The sequence below is a fragment of the Melozone crissalis genome, unplaced genomic scaffold (genome assembly GCF_028551555.1).
Source record: "Melozone crissalis strain CALT ecotype California unplaced genomic scaffold, PUWL_Pcris_2 ptg000002l_1, whole genome shotgun sequence".
Lineage (NCBI taxonomy): Eukaryota > Metazoa > Chordata > Aves > Passeriformes > Passerellidae > Melozone > Melozone crissalis.
In genome coordinates this window covers 24,181,052-24,199,726 of record NW_026535780.1, presented here as the reverse complement: position 1 = coordinate 24,199,726, position 18,675 = coordinate 24,181,052, and the positions used below count along the sequence as shown (strand labels likewise).

At 34.2% G+C, this 18,675-nt stretch overlaps 1 protein-coding gene across 50 annotated transcripts in view; it reads right to left on the bottom strand.

The window, feature by feature from the left end:
* Positions 1 to 18,675, bottom strand: part of RIMS2 (regulating synaptic membrane exocytosis 2) — a 443,811-nt gene that overhangs the window by 177,495 nt on the left and 247,641 nt on the right. For 30 of the 50 annotated variants that reach the window (XM_054296400.1, XM_054269313.1, XM_054269321.1 and 27 more), the window contains 3 exons: positions 11,645 to 11,775; positions 8,782 to 8,953; positions 8,081 to 8,234 (listed from right to left, as the gene is read on the bottom strand). In XM_054296400.1, the coding sequence (XP_054152375.1) occupies positions 8,081 to 8,234; positions 8,782 to 8,953; positions 11,645 to 11,775 (457 nt within the window). Of the gene's footprint in view, positions 1 to 325; positions 353 to 8,080; positions 8,235 to 8,781; positions 8,954 to 11,644; positions 11,776 to 18,675 lie in introns of all 50 variants that reach the window. The other 20 variants (XM_054296393.1, XM_054269479.1, XM_054296226.1 and 17 more) reach the window with 1 other exon arrangement.

The window sequence follows — 18,675 nt, the reverse complement described above, 5'->3', positions numbered from 1 at the left end:
TAATCCAGTTAAAGCTAGATAGCATTTTCCTAGTAGAGTTAATAAAGCTCACTACAGCTTTCCTACCATATCTCTACCGAAAATAAAGGCAAGCAAAGCAAGTGTGGTGCTACAGTATTGCTCCAATATCAATACTGAGACATTAACAATAGAGAAAGAAAGCCAACAAAAGACCTAATACTCAAAAGCAGACAAGAAAAGCCAAAGAACTTTTATGCAATTTAGTATCTGCACAATAGGTAGCAAAAGCACACCAATAAAATATCAAATTAAATTTTGCACATATATGGAAGCAATAAGCATTTATGGCATGCTGAAAATTTACCTGAATTATATGAATATAAGCCTTTATCTGGAAAAAAAATATTGAAATGAAGTAGTGTCAGGGAAAAAATATATGAATCAACACATGTAACAGGGATGATTAGAACCTTAAACTTTTCTATAATTGTTGCCAGAGATGGAAGAATTTGACAGTGTAGCCATACTACTTCAAAATTATAAAACTCAAGCAGCTAAGAGAAATTAAACCACAAAAATGCCAATCACTTCTGGATCAACAGTTATATACAATAGCCACAGAGATCTAGTAGAGCAATTTCAGTCATTTCCAATTTTGAAATACAGTTGCACATTTTTATTACAAGTGTTTAACTTTTTAAGGGAAAAATGTATATTCAGCTGGGCATACAATATGAGCTGCTACCCTTCAAAATATTGCATGCTTCTCTTGGCCCTGCAGCACTAGCAGAACTTTCCCAAGGTGTAGTTTTGAATGCTCCTTTAAAACTAACAGACTCTGAAGTGATGTGCCAGTCAATCTTCTCCCTCCTGCTAGGTCTTGACCTGGTAAATATGTACATACATGAGAACCTTAATTATATACTGTTGTTACCACTGAATTTTAGAACCCTGATATGAGCTGAATGATTAAATGCTTGCAATACCTGATTTATTGCTTGCATTACTTAAGTCTGACTGGTTTATGTATTTTAGCTTTCCAAGCAATCATACCAAGTTTTCTAAACTGAGCCAAGGAATAGGATGCGGATATCTGGACAATTCCGGAAACATGAAATGCTAATTGGATTTGTAGATTTTGAAATATGACTTCCATATTAAGATGTCATAATACAAAGAAGGCAAGAAGCCAGAATAACATTAACAATATCTTGTCATTAGCAAGATTTTGTAAATATTTTTATTCCTTGTAGTTGAAAAGCTCACAGACAACTTACTAAACAGAAGAGTGCCAGTCTGTAAGTAAATGATGCACCTCAGATTATATGATATGACAGTGTTAGAGAAAATTTCAATTTCTTGCCAAATGGTGCTGTTAATGGACTCACTGGATGACTAAGTGCCTTCTGGCAAGTCACACTTTTTCTGACATCCAGGTACTAACTATTTTAATATGTGGATCACATTACTAAATCACCTACTACTTACAATTTCTAACTCTCTATATTTTCAACGTTGGTTTCTTGATAAATGTAATACCTTTTTATGTCTCAGATTTCCGTTAGTCAATGAAATTTCAAAGTAAATTACAGGGGTTTTTTCAGCATCACTTACAACCTTTTAGATGGGATTTATTGTGTAAATTCTCTAATATTTGTATTCCTTAATGCTAATCTCTTCTGGTTATGGACTTCATTAAAAATGATACTTTTTTGGCTACAAAATTATGAAAAATGCAGTTTAGAGACTTTGTCTAGCTTACCCTGACAACAGCAGGTGTTACCTGAACACTAAAGGTGGAAGCGTGCCATGTGCCCACAAAATAAATCTATTAACACAGTGTAGAAATTATTAATCTAGTTAAAAATTAGGGATTTTCTGAATTTAACTGCTGGATAGATCTTCGAAAACATACAGTTTCTTGAAGAGAACAAGAACATAAAATTAGTGAGATTATAATGGGATTGAGGACTAGGAAAGCAATGTTTGTTTCTATATGGTCATAACACAGAAAGGAAGAAGTCAGAATAGTATTAAAACCATCTGAAAACTTCATTGCACAACAGTAGTTTAATAACATGATTTTATCATGTATCAGAGAAATAAAGTAATTCTCTTAAACTGCTTCAAAAAAGCTTTTTAAGTATTTTTGTAGTTTAATTACAATTTAGTAAATTAATATTCTAAATTAGTTTCTTTTACTAGAAAAAGAAAAATATTTTGATAGTTTAAGGCATCCCTGTATCATGTTAAATACCTTTTAATTAAAGTATTTAAGAAATCATAGATGTACAATAAAATATAATAAATAAATAATAGATGTACAGTAAATACAATACTGGTATATATATCCATATTCTGTGAACAAAATATCAATGCATGCAAACCAAGATAACATGCCCAAGGCCTATGCTTCATTTAAAGAAAGAGAAAAACTAAGGAAGAAGCATGAAGGACAAAATTAATTGTCATTTTGGCTCTCTAGGATAAAATGCATATAATAAATTAATCATGGCCTGTGCCACTGACCATAAAATGCTCCATATTATAATTTGGATAAAAGTCTCTGACGCGTGTGTCCATTATGTACAATTCACTTACCTACTAGTGAAACAGCATTATTGTCATTTCCTCAAGTCAGGTTCAGTGACATTCATTGAAAGTTATGGTGCTGACTTCCCAAACTCACAATAAACTAAAGGAACTTGCTGAGACAGCAAGATCCTGATTCTGCAGTGAAATGAGCCCCTGCAGGGCTCCAAGGAAGGGAATAATTTTCAGTGGAAGAAGATTGGCCATCATTTCACAGGTGCTCATATTTCACAGATTAAAGTTTCAGATACATTTGTAATTAATTGTTGTTAAACTTTAATGATTTTGGTACTACGAAATGTATATCTTGATGTTCTACAATATAGACTTGATAGCTTTACCATTTAAATAATGGAAGAGAGGGATAAAATTAACAGTTATGACATTCCTCCTTGATCAGATGGTAGAGCCACAGAACATTCAAAAACTAAAAGCTGTCAGCACTCAGCATTGATGAGTCCCTCTAAAAATGTTTTTCAAAAATTAATAAGCAATGGGATTATTAATTTTTAATTCAGTCTATCAGTTTGATTTTTTTCTAGTCGGATTTAATAATTTTTATCATGTTAAGGTCTCAGCATTGCTGCAGAAAATACAGTCTGATGGGAAAATGTACAAAGTAAAAAATTGAAAACATGAAAAAATTTTTCATGTTACTCAAAATACTTTGTTTACACATCATAGCTTTTCTTTATTCCCACTTCAAAGAATGAATAAAATTTAAAGAAAAATAATTATATATAGCTTTTTGCACACTATACACAGATTATTTTTTAGAACATAACTGCAGTCAGATTTTGTCCCGACAGTTTAAACTCTCATTACTGTAATTTGTTTCCTTCCAGATTTTTTATGGACCAGGTGAATCATGAAATTCAGTGAATGGAGTCATTGAGGAATTTCATTCTAAAGGTAATGAAATTCCTTTTACAAGAAAACTACACCAAAGTATGTTTATTTACATTTACTTTAATTTCGATTGATTTTTTCTGGTCTTCAGATCTTGGGGAAAAAAAAATTGACTCCTACATGTTGATTTTCAAACACTGTAATTTCTAAAATCTTTGAGATCTTGTTCTCAGCAGAGTTTATCTCCTGTAGATTTATTACTTTTCCCTTACTGAGGATGTTCAAAATATAATTTTTTATTTTTCAAACCATATTGTGAATTCTCATGGTATTCAAAAACTGTAGAGACCTGCTGCTGTACAGACCTATGCTGCAGCAAGAGACCTGAAAATGTCTGGGTTTATTGCTATATTCACATTTCTTCTCATTTGCACACTTAGCTGTTTCCTACACTGCACATTGCACTCTCTGGAGACTGCAGATCAATAATTCAGACAGTTTCACTTTAAAGCTGTAGAATCTGACTTAGAAAACAAGTGTCAGTCCTTTCAATCCTAAGTATTTGGGAAAGTCTTAAAACACTTGGAGTAAAACAAAATCTGCTTCTGAAACAAATTCAGCATTAATATAAAACTAAAATACTGTTGTTCTTCAAAACATAAAAAAACCCCATATTCTTTCTCAATTCACAATACCAGCTCACACTTCAAAAATGCTCACATTACATAGATAAAACTGTAAAAGATGGAATAAGAATGCATCATATGCAATTTGATTTCTATCTCTATATTCTGGGCTCATGGAGAGGAACTAATTTTAGATACATGATCCCATGGTATAAACCTTGTTTTATTTCTGTATCGTTTCTCAACAAACAGAAATAATAACAATAACTTGCACATCCTAATTACCATGGACCCAGCACCCAAAGCACATTCAATTTTGTATGTATTCTCCAATAAGATTCTTAGCTAATGTGAGATGGAAAAACAGCCTACCAAAAATGGGAATTCCTAAATATTCTCTAAAATTATTTTTAATTTTCTGGTTGCAATCTTTTTCAGAGGCAATATAAAAAGAACTTCAGTTTGACTGTAATTCTAATTAATGCTGGAATTCTGGGTATATGGCTGATTTTATGGTAAATATTAGAGAAAATGAATTCTAAAAACTCACTTTTAAAGCTGAGTACAATAAGTAAAAGAGACCTACTCATTACCCCACATTTCTCACAAGAAAAAGTTTAAAATATACTCATTGGATCAGGTTATGAAAATCTCAAATATAATTAGCTGAAAGAGCTAGTAAGTCATAATCCTATGTTCTATATTAGTTCCAGTTTCTAAGTAGATGTCTGTCAAAAAACACAAAGGAGAAAGTATGGGAATGATTCTTTATCACTAGGAAATTAATGGAATGGATGGATCAGAGGGCTAGGAAAGAGAAGGTGGACAGCTGACTTAGATCAGTCTGTACCACAACACACTGCCCACTCAAAGATATTGAGAGATAAATATATGTAGAAATGAAGCTACTGGCTCTGAAAGCTGGCTCCTAAAAAACCAGCATATGGGGCTCCGTGGGAAGCTTGCACTTTGCTACTGGCAATCTGTAAATACAACTTCACTCTTCAGGGCTGACAGTCTGCTCTTCTTCAGGAACACTGCAATCCAGGGATATTAAAAAGAGAACAGAAGTGCTAAGCGTAGGTGGTTCTTTTAAACTACCTTTAGAGCGTAACACTTAAGTATTGTCTTCAAATAAATATGTTTATCCCTACTCGACAATCATAAAGATAAAAAAGCTTAGATGTGTAATGTGTATTTATACAAACAAAAAAGAACCTTGTAATTCAAAATATCTCTCCTGTCGTTTCCCACACTAGCAATTTTTGAGGGTATACAATAAATTCTTTCATCACTAATTCTACACATGGAGAGAATGCAGAACAAACAAAAGGTAGGAGGACTGAACTGCTGAGATTTTGCATCCCCAAAAAATTGAAATCAGCCTGCTTAATAGCAGCCCAGTACATGTTCTAAGAAGTGCTTTGAAAAGCATTGACAAACATGCTAGACATGCCTTGTTCTAAGAGATTTTCTTCACGTTGTCATAATGTGCTGCTGGATAGCATCTTCTGTTTCATCATATACAAGAATGTTATTGAGAGATACAAAAATATCTTCAGACACAAGAAACTGATCTATTGACTTCATACTCCTTTGACATCTCAAAAAAAGGTAAAAATCCTAGACTTCTATGTGCTATTAATATAGTATAAATATTTTACTTAGTGAAGGCAAACAGTCTTCAGAGGTGCTGTCTGCCCTTCACCAGTCCCTGGTGATGACATTTAGATTGGGAAGAGCATTTTTGGAGCCCATCTGGTGCAATGCCTGTCTCAGGCCTGGCCAACTTACACTGCATTGTTTACAGTCTTGTTCAGTTGGGTAATGGACCTCTCAGTAGGATATTGCATGACCTCTTTGGACACCAAGAAGTACTTTTATTTTCATTTCAGAGGTGTGACAGCAATAAAAGAAAAATTTTATTTTCCCACTGCTAAATGGATTCTGCTGCCATAGCTGAGCTCTGATCAGATGCTAAATTTCCAATTGTATACTCTTTCAGACCCCAGAAAGCAAGGATTTTAATTCCAGGATAACTTGTTCTGTACATTTAAAACTATCTGTTTAAACTGAAAATTATTTATGACACACAAGGATTCAAGACATTAATATATTCCTAGACCACTAGAGAAAATCCTTCTTTATCAGGTTCCTATATCTGTACAAAAGGAAATAGGATTATTTAGTGTAGGAACATCTGAATTCTCCAGCAATAATAGTGAACATTTGAAATTGCTTATTTGATTGGAGTTTTTAAAACCAGAGGCTGAAAAACTTGTGCTCTGGGAACAGCCTAGCTAAACCATCTTCACTGAAAAGCAGGACTTTTATACCAAATCTTAGTATTTCACCAAAAAAGGAGATTTGCTAAGTCCTTTCCTCTATATTTACAGACAAGCTTGTACAATTGTTCAGTTGAGCACATTACGAGTATTAGTATTTATTAGGTTTTTTTTATTATTTATTAGTACATAGTAAGATTGCTATGTAAAAAAAACCTGAATGTCTTTCAAATTTTGAGCCAATATCATCCAACAGAACTTTACTCAAATATCACTAAAATTTGTTAAAAAACAAATCATAAATTCATTCTTAATGTCAGTTATTTATTGCACAGACAGAAATTCTGACAGACAAATAGTGTTTGTTTGCAGGATTGGATATTTCCTGAAAACCAGAATTTCACTAACTTCACACACAAAGAGTCCAATTGGTCTGTAAAAATAGTCGTAGATGGAAACTTCTTAAAATGTATTAAAAATGGCATAGACCGTATAAGAAGTACAATTTAAAAACTTTAGTTAAATAACAGTTGTGTCATGTAAGACAGAAGAGGATTGAATCGCAATAGAACTCCTTATCTTTTAACTATCACTTCTTTCAGCTCTTTGGGGACAAGTATAATCTTAAAATAGCAAGGCTATGCAATGTGAGTCTCTGACAGTGTGTCTATCCCAGAATATTATGATATGGAGCATTTTAATCCTTCTCACCATCAAGTGCACAGAAGCAAAACAGATCAACTGCTTGAAATACTTGTAGACAATGGGTTATGTAATAAAAACTCTACATAGCACATATGAACTATCCAAGCTTGTTTTCACGACTACACACAGAAGTTTCTGTGAGTTTGTGTGAAACATGCACACACACTCACATACAATGACTCAAAGAAACTCCAAGTAAATCTTAAAAATTACATTTGGGCTGTTGTTGTGTTGTTAGGAGTTTTTCTGTTTGTTTTGGAGTTTTGGTTTTGTTTTGTTGGGTTTTTGGGGTGGTGGTGGGTCTTTGGGTTTTGGGAGTTTTATTAATTTGATTGGTTCATTTGGTTTGTTGGGTTTTTTAAATAACTGCCAACTAGTATTTATAAAATTTATTCAGTGATGAAGAGCTTTAAATCACTGACAGTATTGAACAGTTAAACTGGAGAAACCACGAAGTATTGAAGAAGCAGATTTTTCCCCTTTACTGTCTTATTCTCATGTATTTATTTTTATTACCATACTTTATATATACTAGTTTCAAAATATATACTGATAACTACTGCGGACCAAGTATAAAAAACTCTACAAAGTAGAATTTTTAAAGAAATTCCATTTGTGAATCTAAGCACATAATATAATATCAAAGCAAGACAACAGGCCATGGTATTAATTTATCTACATATGATGTTAAATACAGGTTACTTTAAGAAATACGAGCTAAAGAGAGAGGTCCTGCAAATCTACTTTTGCTTAAACAATGAAATTATGAACAAAATACAAAAGAAAGAGCTTCATGAAAAATAAAGCCCATTGCAAAAAACAAGATAATTTACTCCAACTGAGAATCTGAACTGAGTTATAAGAAAAAAATGGTGCAATGCACAGTGGTTGATACCATTTGTAGCATGTCACTCTCATCAGTAACCACAATGATCTAATTCATAACAGCTACAAATTAACATAAAAATTCTGTCAGCTTTCCATTTGCAGGAATTTCATAGATTTTATTATGCATTCATTCAAATGAACTATACACAGAGTGAAAAACTAATAATAACCTACTTTGTAACCTCCGTGTGGGACTCTCGCCATGGAGCTGTCTGCGTGGCAAATATGGTGAGGGATGGGGAAGTGGCAATGAAGAGACATCATGTGTTTGAAGTTTGTACCAGTGGGGTTCATCATCTAGTAATGCTGTCTCTAACTCAATAAGAATCTAAAAAAGAAAAAATGGTTAGAAGTAGGAAAGCATTGCGCAACAGAATATTTTAAAATAGATATACCCATGAAATTTATTCTATTATTCTCTTACTGCTAAGGACTTTGTCTGAAGTTATATAAAAACCTTGCTTTAATATGCAAGAATCTTCTGTGCCTTTTAGAACACTAAATATACCCAAAAAATCATTCACAAAACCCTTATTACCTTATGAGAGCCTTTACAGCTTTCAAATTGGTAAATAAGCAATGTTTCAAAGTTTTAGTAAAATATGACTATGAATAATATAGATTTGAATGAGCAATTAGAAATTAAGAAACCACATTCATGCTGTTACTAAAACAGAAAAAATGCAGAAAGAATCTCATATCAGGATTATGTAATTTGTGCGAGATCACTGTTTGTTTACTACTAAGTGAAAGAAAAAGTAAAACAATAAAACCAGCTTTGCTTTGCGCAGTTAGAAATTTTTTGAAAATAAGTATCTATACATAAGTATGAGAGAGCAACTGTATTTCTATAGCAACTACCAATACTTGTATACCTCTCCTAAAAATTCACTTTCTTCCTCTCGAACTCGTGCTTGGTCCCAAAGAGTGATTTCTAACATTCGTTCTCTAAACTCTCTCCGATGAACTGGAGAATAAATAAATGTCTGATTCCACTTAGGTTCCAATGTTTTCTTTACTGTTTTTGTTCTTCTTTTATTTTTATCACTGAAAAAAACAGTTAAATATTAAATATGTTCAAAACACCATTAAACTGCATTAAGTATATAATGGAAAATAGGAAATCTTAAATCAGCAGTTCAGTTTGTAGGATCAAGGGTACTATAATCTACATCACGTTATAATGGTCAGTGCATATATTGAGGATAATTCATAAGCTCACATTAAAAATTCAGGTTAGGTGATTTCAAGTTTACGTGCCAATTCCAATTTTAAGATGTTTCCCAAAACCCAAAAATGTTTTAATATGATTTTGCATGTATTCTCTTTTATTTTGGAAACAGCATTTTATAAAATAAAATGTACTTCCATAAATGGGATTTCCACAACGCACAGCCTGACAGTAGAACATCTCTACAGACAACATTGAGCATTGAGCTGCATTTCAAAAAAAATGAGCCAGCTGGTTCACTCAAGTTCCAGTCCTACAGCGGCTCCCTCCAACTGCAGAGCAGGAAGGAGCAGCTGGCCCACATGAAGGATGGGCAGGGAGCTGAGGGCAGTGCAGGGTTTTCCTGGCTAAGGGCTCCTTATCCACCTGGGAAACCAGAAGCCCTGAAAACGAGTTACATGTTCTTTTCCAGCAATACTGGAACAAACAGCCTTCTCAAAACAGCTTCCCAAATCCTTTGGTCACTCCAGTGAATCACCAGGCCGAAGGTGGACCTCCACTGTGAGGTGAAGTCTCCAGGCAAGGCTACCCTGGCAGCCTTGGCTCTGGCTCCAGGGTGCTGTTGAAAGCAATGTTTTTGCAGAATATTTCTGCTAGAAAGAATTAATATTTTCTGATTGAAACAATTTTTGCTGGAAAACACCCACACTGCTCCTACTGAGAATACTGGCAAGAGTCCTCATAACATAACAATGCTTATTCTAAACCTGCTGATTGCTGCATAATGCAGCTGCCAGACTAATTTATAAGGATTTTTTAATAGGCGATGCAGATGCAGTCCATTAGTTAATACTTGCAATTTTAATAAAGTCATTGTATTTCTGAACTGTTACTTGGAAGTTGGATCAAAAAATTACCTAAGTAATAATACTTTTAGGCACACTGTTAAAAAAGACCATAAATTATTTCTAGCATACTAAAGGTTTGTTTACTCTTGTGAACTAAGTTACATTGTACAATATTTTTCAATTAAATTTCTTAATTCAAAGAGAATTCAGCATCTTCATCTAATTAAATGGTTGACTTACTTAAGTGTATTTTACCTCCAGCATGTTTCCTTCTACTACACTAGAAATATACTGTTGCTTACTTAGCTTTTAAATCTAAGGAAACAAAAATGAATTTCCACATCAGAAAAAAAACCAAAATTCTGTAAGACAAATTGCTGATCATAAACACCTAAAACAACTAAAGAAAAGTTCTGAATGTTTCTCATAAATGGGAAAAAATATAGATTAATAAAATTTAATGTCAATATATTTTAGTTATCACAATTTACATTGTAAAACATTGTGAACACACTTTTGTTAGCTTATTAATTATTCATTATTATGGAAAAAGCAGGTAAGATAATTGGAGCAGACCTGATTCTCAGTTTAGCACAGCTTCAGCAGCTGCAAACACACTACAGCATTTTGAATAAAGTAGGGATCTTCACCAACTGTTCAAATATTGGTGACTCTGAGAAAATCTATCCTTTTAATCATCAATGACACAGCAAATTAGGTAGTCACATAAAATTTGCTTGTCAACATATGGTATACAATAAAAGTGGAAAAACAACTTGGAAAAGTCTTCCAAAATACTAAATAGCTTTAATTCCTACTGAACTCAAATGGTAATGGAGATAGCTAGCATCTTCCCAGTTTAGCTATTTGGAAAAGCAAAGGAAGTAAAAATACAAGTTACATTCTGTTCTACAGATTCAGTAATCCAATGATCTATTATTTTGAGTGGCAGTAAAACTTTGAATTATTTGGTTAGTACATTATAAAATAAAGGTAAACGTGTCCCCCTACTGACACAATCTGAGGAAACATCAATTAAAAAAATAAACTGGAAAACACACTATCTCTTCTGCTGGTCTTCCCAACACCTAAATTGAAACACAGAAAATCATGGACTAAGAAGTGAAAGTGCTTTTCAGGAAAAGGAGTCCTACTACAGTTTAACTTTTCCTAATGCATCTATGATACCATCCAGATTTACACGAGTCCTGTGCTCTAGGGAAAGTTTTCAAAGTGCAAACGTGAACTCTCAGTTGAGTCCCCTTCAGCCTTACCTCAATTATACTGTGAACAAGGATCTGTGTGTTTCAGATGCCAAACCTGTTACTGCCTTAGTGTATAAAGGTGGGGCAAACCAAACTGCTGGACTCATCAGTCCAGAAATTTATGAACCCAACCGTGCAGCATCTTCTTTGCTCTAGAGAAGAATAACTGGCATAGGAAATACAGGCACTATAATACACTAATAACATTCTTTGCAAATAACAGATCCCCATGTTTACCTTTCTTTCCTTTTCTATTCATTATTTTATAACATAACCAGGAAAAGCAAGTTTGTGCTTAGTGTTCAAAGACACCTTGCTGTTACGTACCATGTTCAACACAAGAGTTCAGCACTGTAAGCCATTATTCATGTAAGCATGGCTGACAAACTCAGCTGTGCATGTCACCTGAGTATCAGACTAATTCAAATATTCCTTGTTTTTGTGTTCACCCTACCTTCTGTCTGGAAGAAAGTAAATTTTAACATAAGGATTCCTTGGCCTCCCATCTTCCCTTGAAGGAAGATCCTTTGCTCCCAGTATGGTCACTATTAACTGATGACCAACCTTGTCATACCACAGTTTTATCTGTAGGAAGAAAATATTAATTAGTGAACTCATTTCTACAATGAAGTTGTATAGTAATCCTTAAAAATAATTTTGCTCATGAGTTTCTATTTATATTGGTTACTTAAACAGAAAATATTATATTCTACTTTTAATTTATAACAAAGAATAAAAATAAGCTAATACTGTAATAGCTTCAGTATATACCAGGAGTTACTCTTTTTTTAAAACCCTGTACTATAAGTACCTTGCTTCACACTAACTGTTTTTCACATGGTGCTCTGGTCAGGATTATTCTCCCTTGTATTGTATTACTTGCATTATTAATGTATAGTATTCATATATATACATCTCTGAGGAGTTTATGCACAATGAATTAATAATTTTTCATCTGCTGTTGTGCTAAAGACACTATGGGATAAACCCATAAGTATTTCATATCACTTAATATTTTCCAACATATATACACTTATTCTGAAATAATACAAGTCCTCCATAAATATTGAGAGGAAGGCTCAGCAATCCAACCCTCTTCATAGTCCAACTCAGTAACAAGATAAAAACCATTATTATTCATTTGTAGAAATTGTTATTAACCAGTCTAAGGCTTGATTTGCTATCCTTTTTTACTACAGTCATTACAAGCTGCTATTTAGCAATTTCACTTTGAATTCTATGACTGCAAGTACATCAGCCAAGAAAGGGATAGTCACTGCAGAAGGGGGAAATGGTGCAGTTAGGGCAAAACAAAGCCTTCCAAATAGCTGGGGGGCCACTGCACGCTGGTAGCACTGCAGTGTCTCTAGCTGCAGCTTACTGAGGAGCCTCTCCTCATGAGGACTTTGCCCGAGACAGGACAAACCAGGACATTTAAAGAAAACAGTGACCCTGCCTGAACTTAAGGGAATCAGAGAGGATAATGCCCAGCTGCACACCTACCCAGGCAATACACCTTTAGGCATGAATATACCCCAGCTAAGGTAGATTTAAAGAGGAGAAGGTGCATTTTCTGTGGAAACAATCTCACTTAATTTCAGCGACAGGGTTTTCTTCTGCTATCATAGCTCCTCATCTTCAACATTTCAGTCTCCTAAAGAAAGGTCTTGATGTAATTCTCAAGACTTTTAACCCATAAAGAAGAGGCTAATTTAGCTCTCTGCCATTCCTAATACCTCACTAAGTGAGATTACACTAAGACACACCAACTCAGTTATTGGTGGCAATGTACTTCTTCCTTCACTGCTTCAGATCTCGCAATTCCTGTAGCCACTAACTATTTGAATGGATATTAAAAATGTGATATTTGTCCTCCATTACCCTGTCATTAGCCCTGCTAGAGACTTTAAAGGTTTCTGGTACTAATAGTTAAAGAGCCCTGTGGCTAATCATCTCAGTGTGAATTTTAGATATTATTATTCCTACATTCTTACAAGCCAAGGGCTTTGAGAGTATTTTTTATACACTGAGAATTATCTGGACTTCTAGCTATCTACATCCAGCTACAGATGAAAAGCAGAAAGCTTGTACCAACAGTATATCTTTAATGACCTCTGAAGTACAAGTCAACTTAAATGTTCTTTGACACTAAACCCACAGGTTTCCTTGGGAGTCCTGAAGCAAAAGACAGACTTGGCTAGTCCCACATCTCAAGGGGAATAGCACTGAAGACAATCTTCTTCATTTGTTTTTTGTGGAAAATTATGCTTGCTTAAGGAGAATGAAATATATTTGTGATACAGATACTATCAAAAACTGTGACTGATGAATGTGAAATAATCTAGATATAGGCACCAAGAATACAACCAGAATTATGTGTTCATATGCAAGCTAAATATATTTGTTTCAGACTGATTTTTTACAGGAAAACTTCAGTCAAACTATTTAGAGAATTACTTAAGCAGAAACTGAAATAATCTGACACCACTTCACTGAGATGCTTTAACAACTGCAGTTTGGATCAGGAGCTCAAGATTTGCATTGACTTGTACCTTCTACTTTTCCCTTGATGTTCTGAAATAAAAAATTGGAAAAACTTGAACTTAATGGGCATATTTTCCCTGTAATGCTCTTTAATTTGCCTTGTTACAGGAAAAGCCAGGAGTCAGAATTAAGACCAGAAAGCTCTCTCTCCCCTGCATTCACACTGCTAGCACTCCAATACACAGCACAGGTACTTGGAACCCAAGCAGTTGTTTGACTAGGATGCAAGGAGAAGAAGGGAAAAAACTGTGAGAGAATGGTCAAAGAAGCCCATAGAGGGGAGAATGGGATTGCATTCTTATGGGATTAGAAGAAGGAAGAAGGGACAAATAAAAAGCTGCTTTATAATTACAGTGAAAGTAAAATAGATAGGATACTTCTTGGTGAAACACAGGAAGAATGAACCACTAATGTCAGGGACCAGAGATTAAAAGAAGGGGAAAAATAGAATGAATGAGAGAAATGCTATGAGGTGACAAAATAACTAGCCATGCTAACTGGCACAAAATATGTTGAAAGACAGACTGGGATGAACAAGAATCTAGCAAGATTTTTTACAAACACACACACTTGTACAATTTTAGAACATCTAAGAAACTTCAACAAAGCAATCCTGATCTAAATGAAGGAAAGGGAAAGCTAAACTAACAACACATAAAATATGCTATATAAAAAATCATGCTCGCTGATGCTAATGTTGATACTAACACCTGAACAAAACCTTCTTGAATGGGATTTTGTCTGTCTAGGTTACTTATGATGTAGGCACCTAAGATTTGCTTGGAAGTGGTGCAACCTGAATACTTTCCCAATTTGCACTGAAGTCCTGGAGAAAAATGAGCCATACACATGCTCATATACTTTCTTTCCCTGGGCTCCTTCAGCAGCCAGACATGCACCTAATGCTTTATTAAGCTTTTGCTGTGACCTACATTCAGGCAAACAGGCATCTAAATTCAGAGCATCCTGATACTGAGATGCACTGAGATGGTCTGTTATTCACAGAGGGGTGCATCTGCTGCAGACAGGCTGCCAGGTAGGAATAACTGCCACAGAGTGCAGGAAGCAGGAACTCTTCTGCACTCAGAGGATTGAAGGAAACAGAGATGTGGGTCTGACCCCAGCTTCATTCTTTCTGGTTTTTAACCACTAGTGTTCTAATACAAGAGCAATACAGGTCTGGAACCTGCCATGCTAAACTGAAGCATGCTTTGGTAACACCACACACTCCTATTCCCAACTAAAATGTGTCTCAGCTTCAGATGAGACTTGGTACTCCAGAGAAGAATGGGATGTGGCATAGCTTGACAATAAAGGCACTATTTTGATACACAGAGTCAACCTCTTCAGTCTAAACAGTATTTAAACAGCAGTATATGTCCTGCTTCTGGAATAAGCTTCCTACACAAACAGTATATAAAAGCTGCTGCTGCATTCTGAGAAGTGAGGATGCAGGTGTCTAGTACATCTAGCTAGCATTCCTGGTTCACAGAGTCACAGAATAATGGGTAAGATTGGTCCTCTGTAGCCTCAGTAGAAGGTGCCTCCCCTGGAGAATCAACTCACCCTCTTGAGCAGCCTTAGTTTCAAATAGACTTAATGGGCTTAGGTATCTTTTATTTGGGTTAATCACCCACTGCAGGTATTGAGGTACTTAGATCTTTCCTTCAAATGTACAAGTGAAAGATCTTCCTCAAGGCTCCTGTCCTGGGTTGACTATATGATGCTTTTATCCCCAGTCGTCTCATTCTGTTAATGTTGAATAAGTTTTGCACCTTTATTTGAAGTTAGTATAAGTTATATAAATTAAGGATATAAATTCAGTTTACTAGATTTCATCTTTTTCTATTAGATCTCATCTTCGCTAAAATTTTAGAGCACTGACTGAGGTCAGAGTTTAGAAAAGAAGTACTCATGTATAAGAACCCCCTACTCTTATTCCCCCTGATGAGGGAATCAGTTAAGAAATTCTAGAAAATATTATTGTTGCACTTCCTATACTCCTATCTCATGAATGTTTGACTGTTTCCTCAACTATGCAATTCTAATGTAGTTTTATACACAGGACATACGGGCAAAACATATCTTCAGCCATAATTTCGATTTAGAAACAGAGAATATTTGAAGTTTTAAATCCTATGCTACAGTTATGTCTTTGTTATATAAGGGTTACTTCATGAATCTCATGAAAAGAGATAAAACTTGTGCCACTGGGAGAGACCATCTGCCCTACAGCTGATTTTTACCACACAACCTACTCAAACATCTCTGGCTTTTAGAGACAGCTGGCCAGGCATCTTTTTTCCTTCTGTTGCTCATTATAATTTTTCACGTAATCTACACAGATGTTTATTATGTTTATTACCGTTTTAAAATTATATACTACTTTTCTTTCTCACATTATTCTAAAACTAAAGATATACCAGTGGGATCTGTTGTTTAAAAAAAAAATCTCAGTTTATTTTAAAAAATACTTGCAATAATCTTTTTTTGGACTTAAGCTTATGTAGATGCTGAACCTGCCCTGAGGTGGTGATGTCCATGGCATAGCTGAGGCCAGTTTTGAATGTTGTTAAACACACCTCTAAAAAATCCTGAGCACTGAGGGTTGCTAAATCAAACTACTATTGCTTTCTGCTTCAGCTGCTGTCTAATATGCTTGAACAATTACAAGAAAAGGCTGTCAAATGGAAAAGCATGTAGGATATAAAGGCCAGGAAATTATAGAAGTATTTATGCTGCCCTAATCAATGTTTCTTTTTTAAATCTCTTTTTTAGTGGTTTCACCTTTTACATATTTTTATACATGATCAAATATATTGATGTTCTGTATTAAAGCCAAAAGGATGGCTGAAATTTTTGAAGTTAGAAAAACCCAGAGGCAACTCTAGCTCAAAAGAATGCTTTGCCAAGTAAACAAGAGATACTGCATAGAAAACACAATTTTAAGAACAGATTTTTCCCTACAGAGATTCATAAAGCATCACTCTGCAAGTTTGAAAATTACTGGTATGGCAAACTGAATCTAAAAGTTCAGGAAATAAAGATGCACTTTTACAAGTAGTGTAAAATTAGTAAAAGCTCAGTGGGCATTTGATAGGAAAGAAACTGAATGTCTTTCTTCCCAATGAAATAATGATGATTCTATGAAATCACCCAGTGAGCTAGAAGATGAATGGAATGTCATGGAGGGAAGTGTGGAAGAGGAGCTTTTGCCAGAAAGGATCAGTTTCAGAATAACAAGCAAAGAAGATGCTAGCAAGAATAAAGATACACATTTCCTGTTTAGAGTGATGAAACAAATAAGTATAAACAGAATGTTTGGAGATTTTCATTCTTGTAAGGAGTTCTACAGGCACAGCTATACCTCAGCCCACAATGAAATGTATACTTCCTGACAACCGTAAACAGCAGCTCAGAGCTCTGATTTAGTGAATTTGTCATGCCAAAAAAGTAACCAGAGTTCTGCACTGCTGCTGGACTGCTCCTGATACCCTTGTTTGAAGACCACTGGAGAATTCCTGTTCTTTCAGCAACTTGCATGGTAACTATATCTAACATTAATCTTTTTATGCTATCTACTATCACCACTAGAAGTGGGCAGATGGATCACTTTTTGTTTCAGAGTAGGTGCAATGATTTTGCCAAGGTCATAATTTTGAGTTCTTCAAGAACTCTTGTCAAAACCCTTATGTTTAGCATGGACTGTTACTGGGCTCTGCAAAAAAAAACTGTTAGACATATCCACACGGACTCCACAGGCACTGATTGTTTAGACAAAACTGGGGGTAAGGACAATTCTTACCTACAATATAAAAAATAATGCATCCAAAGGGTGAGCAAGTAAGCCTTAAACATTTTCACCTCTTGTGAGATACTTTCTAGCAAATGACCTTTTTTTCTTTTCTCAACTACCATAATCATTTGAGCAAAGTATTTTTTTTGTTTCACGAGAGGATATTAGTCTAAGTGGAACAGACAACTTTTATGTCTATGTCTTTATTTTGTATAATGGAATTAAAATATGGAACTACTACATGTTATTTCTACATTACAGTGTTTCATGAAACATGCAAATTTCAGGCAGAGATTTCCTTTTTAACTTGAACAATAAACTGTCATATAATTTATAATTTATTTAGCACATATATAAAAAGAAATAAATATAAAAAAACTACTTATATAATATTTACCTCTATGAACTACTTAACAACTTGTAATTGTACCTCTCTAAATTCATTATCATAAGCAGAATACAGCTTTCTTAATCGTGCTAAAGGAGGTTTTAAATTTTTCATACAAAGCCAGCTTATGTCAATAGCACATAATAAATTAGCTTTAAATCATACAATCAAGGCATTATTTTATAATCTCTTTTTCTTTAGAAGTTCTTAATTTTTGAATTTATATTTAAGCAGTTGTAAGGAATACTCTTGAGAATACTGCATTGTGGAAAAAAGTGTACTTAATCAAATATGAGTCATATCTGATGTCTTAATTACAGTCTTATTTAGAATTCCTTTATAAAAAATAATGATCTCTTTTCCATTTCATAATGAAATTCAGTCATCTCTTTCTGATCACTTAGATCATCCTTTACATTTTGGTCAATTAATCAAAGAAAAACATTTATAAAAGTGCCACACAAAAGATTAACATCTCCATAAAGATATTTCATAAGAAAATCAGATAATATACTGGTTAAAAAAAAAAAAAAAGAAAAACATGCAGCAAAGCAAGAAAAGCATTGTGAAATATTAGTAAAACCTATTTTTGCATATATCTATCGTACCTTAGAAGCTTCCTAATGAAAAAAAGGCAAACAACTTGTACCTAAACAGAATATCAAAGCTGAATAAATTCAGTAAGACAATGGGAGAATTTATTTTTTATTCAAGTAAAGTTTTGGCTATATTGGTGTACTTAAAAATGCAAGAACCA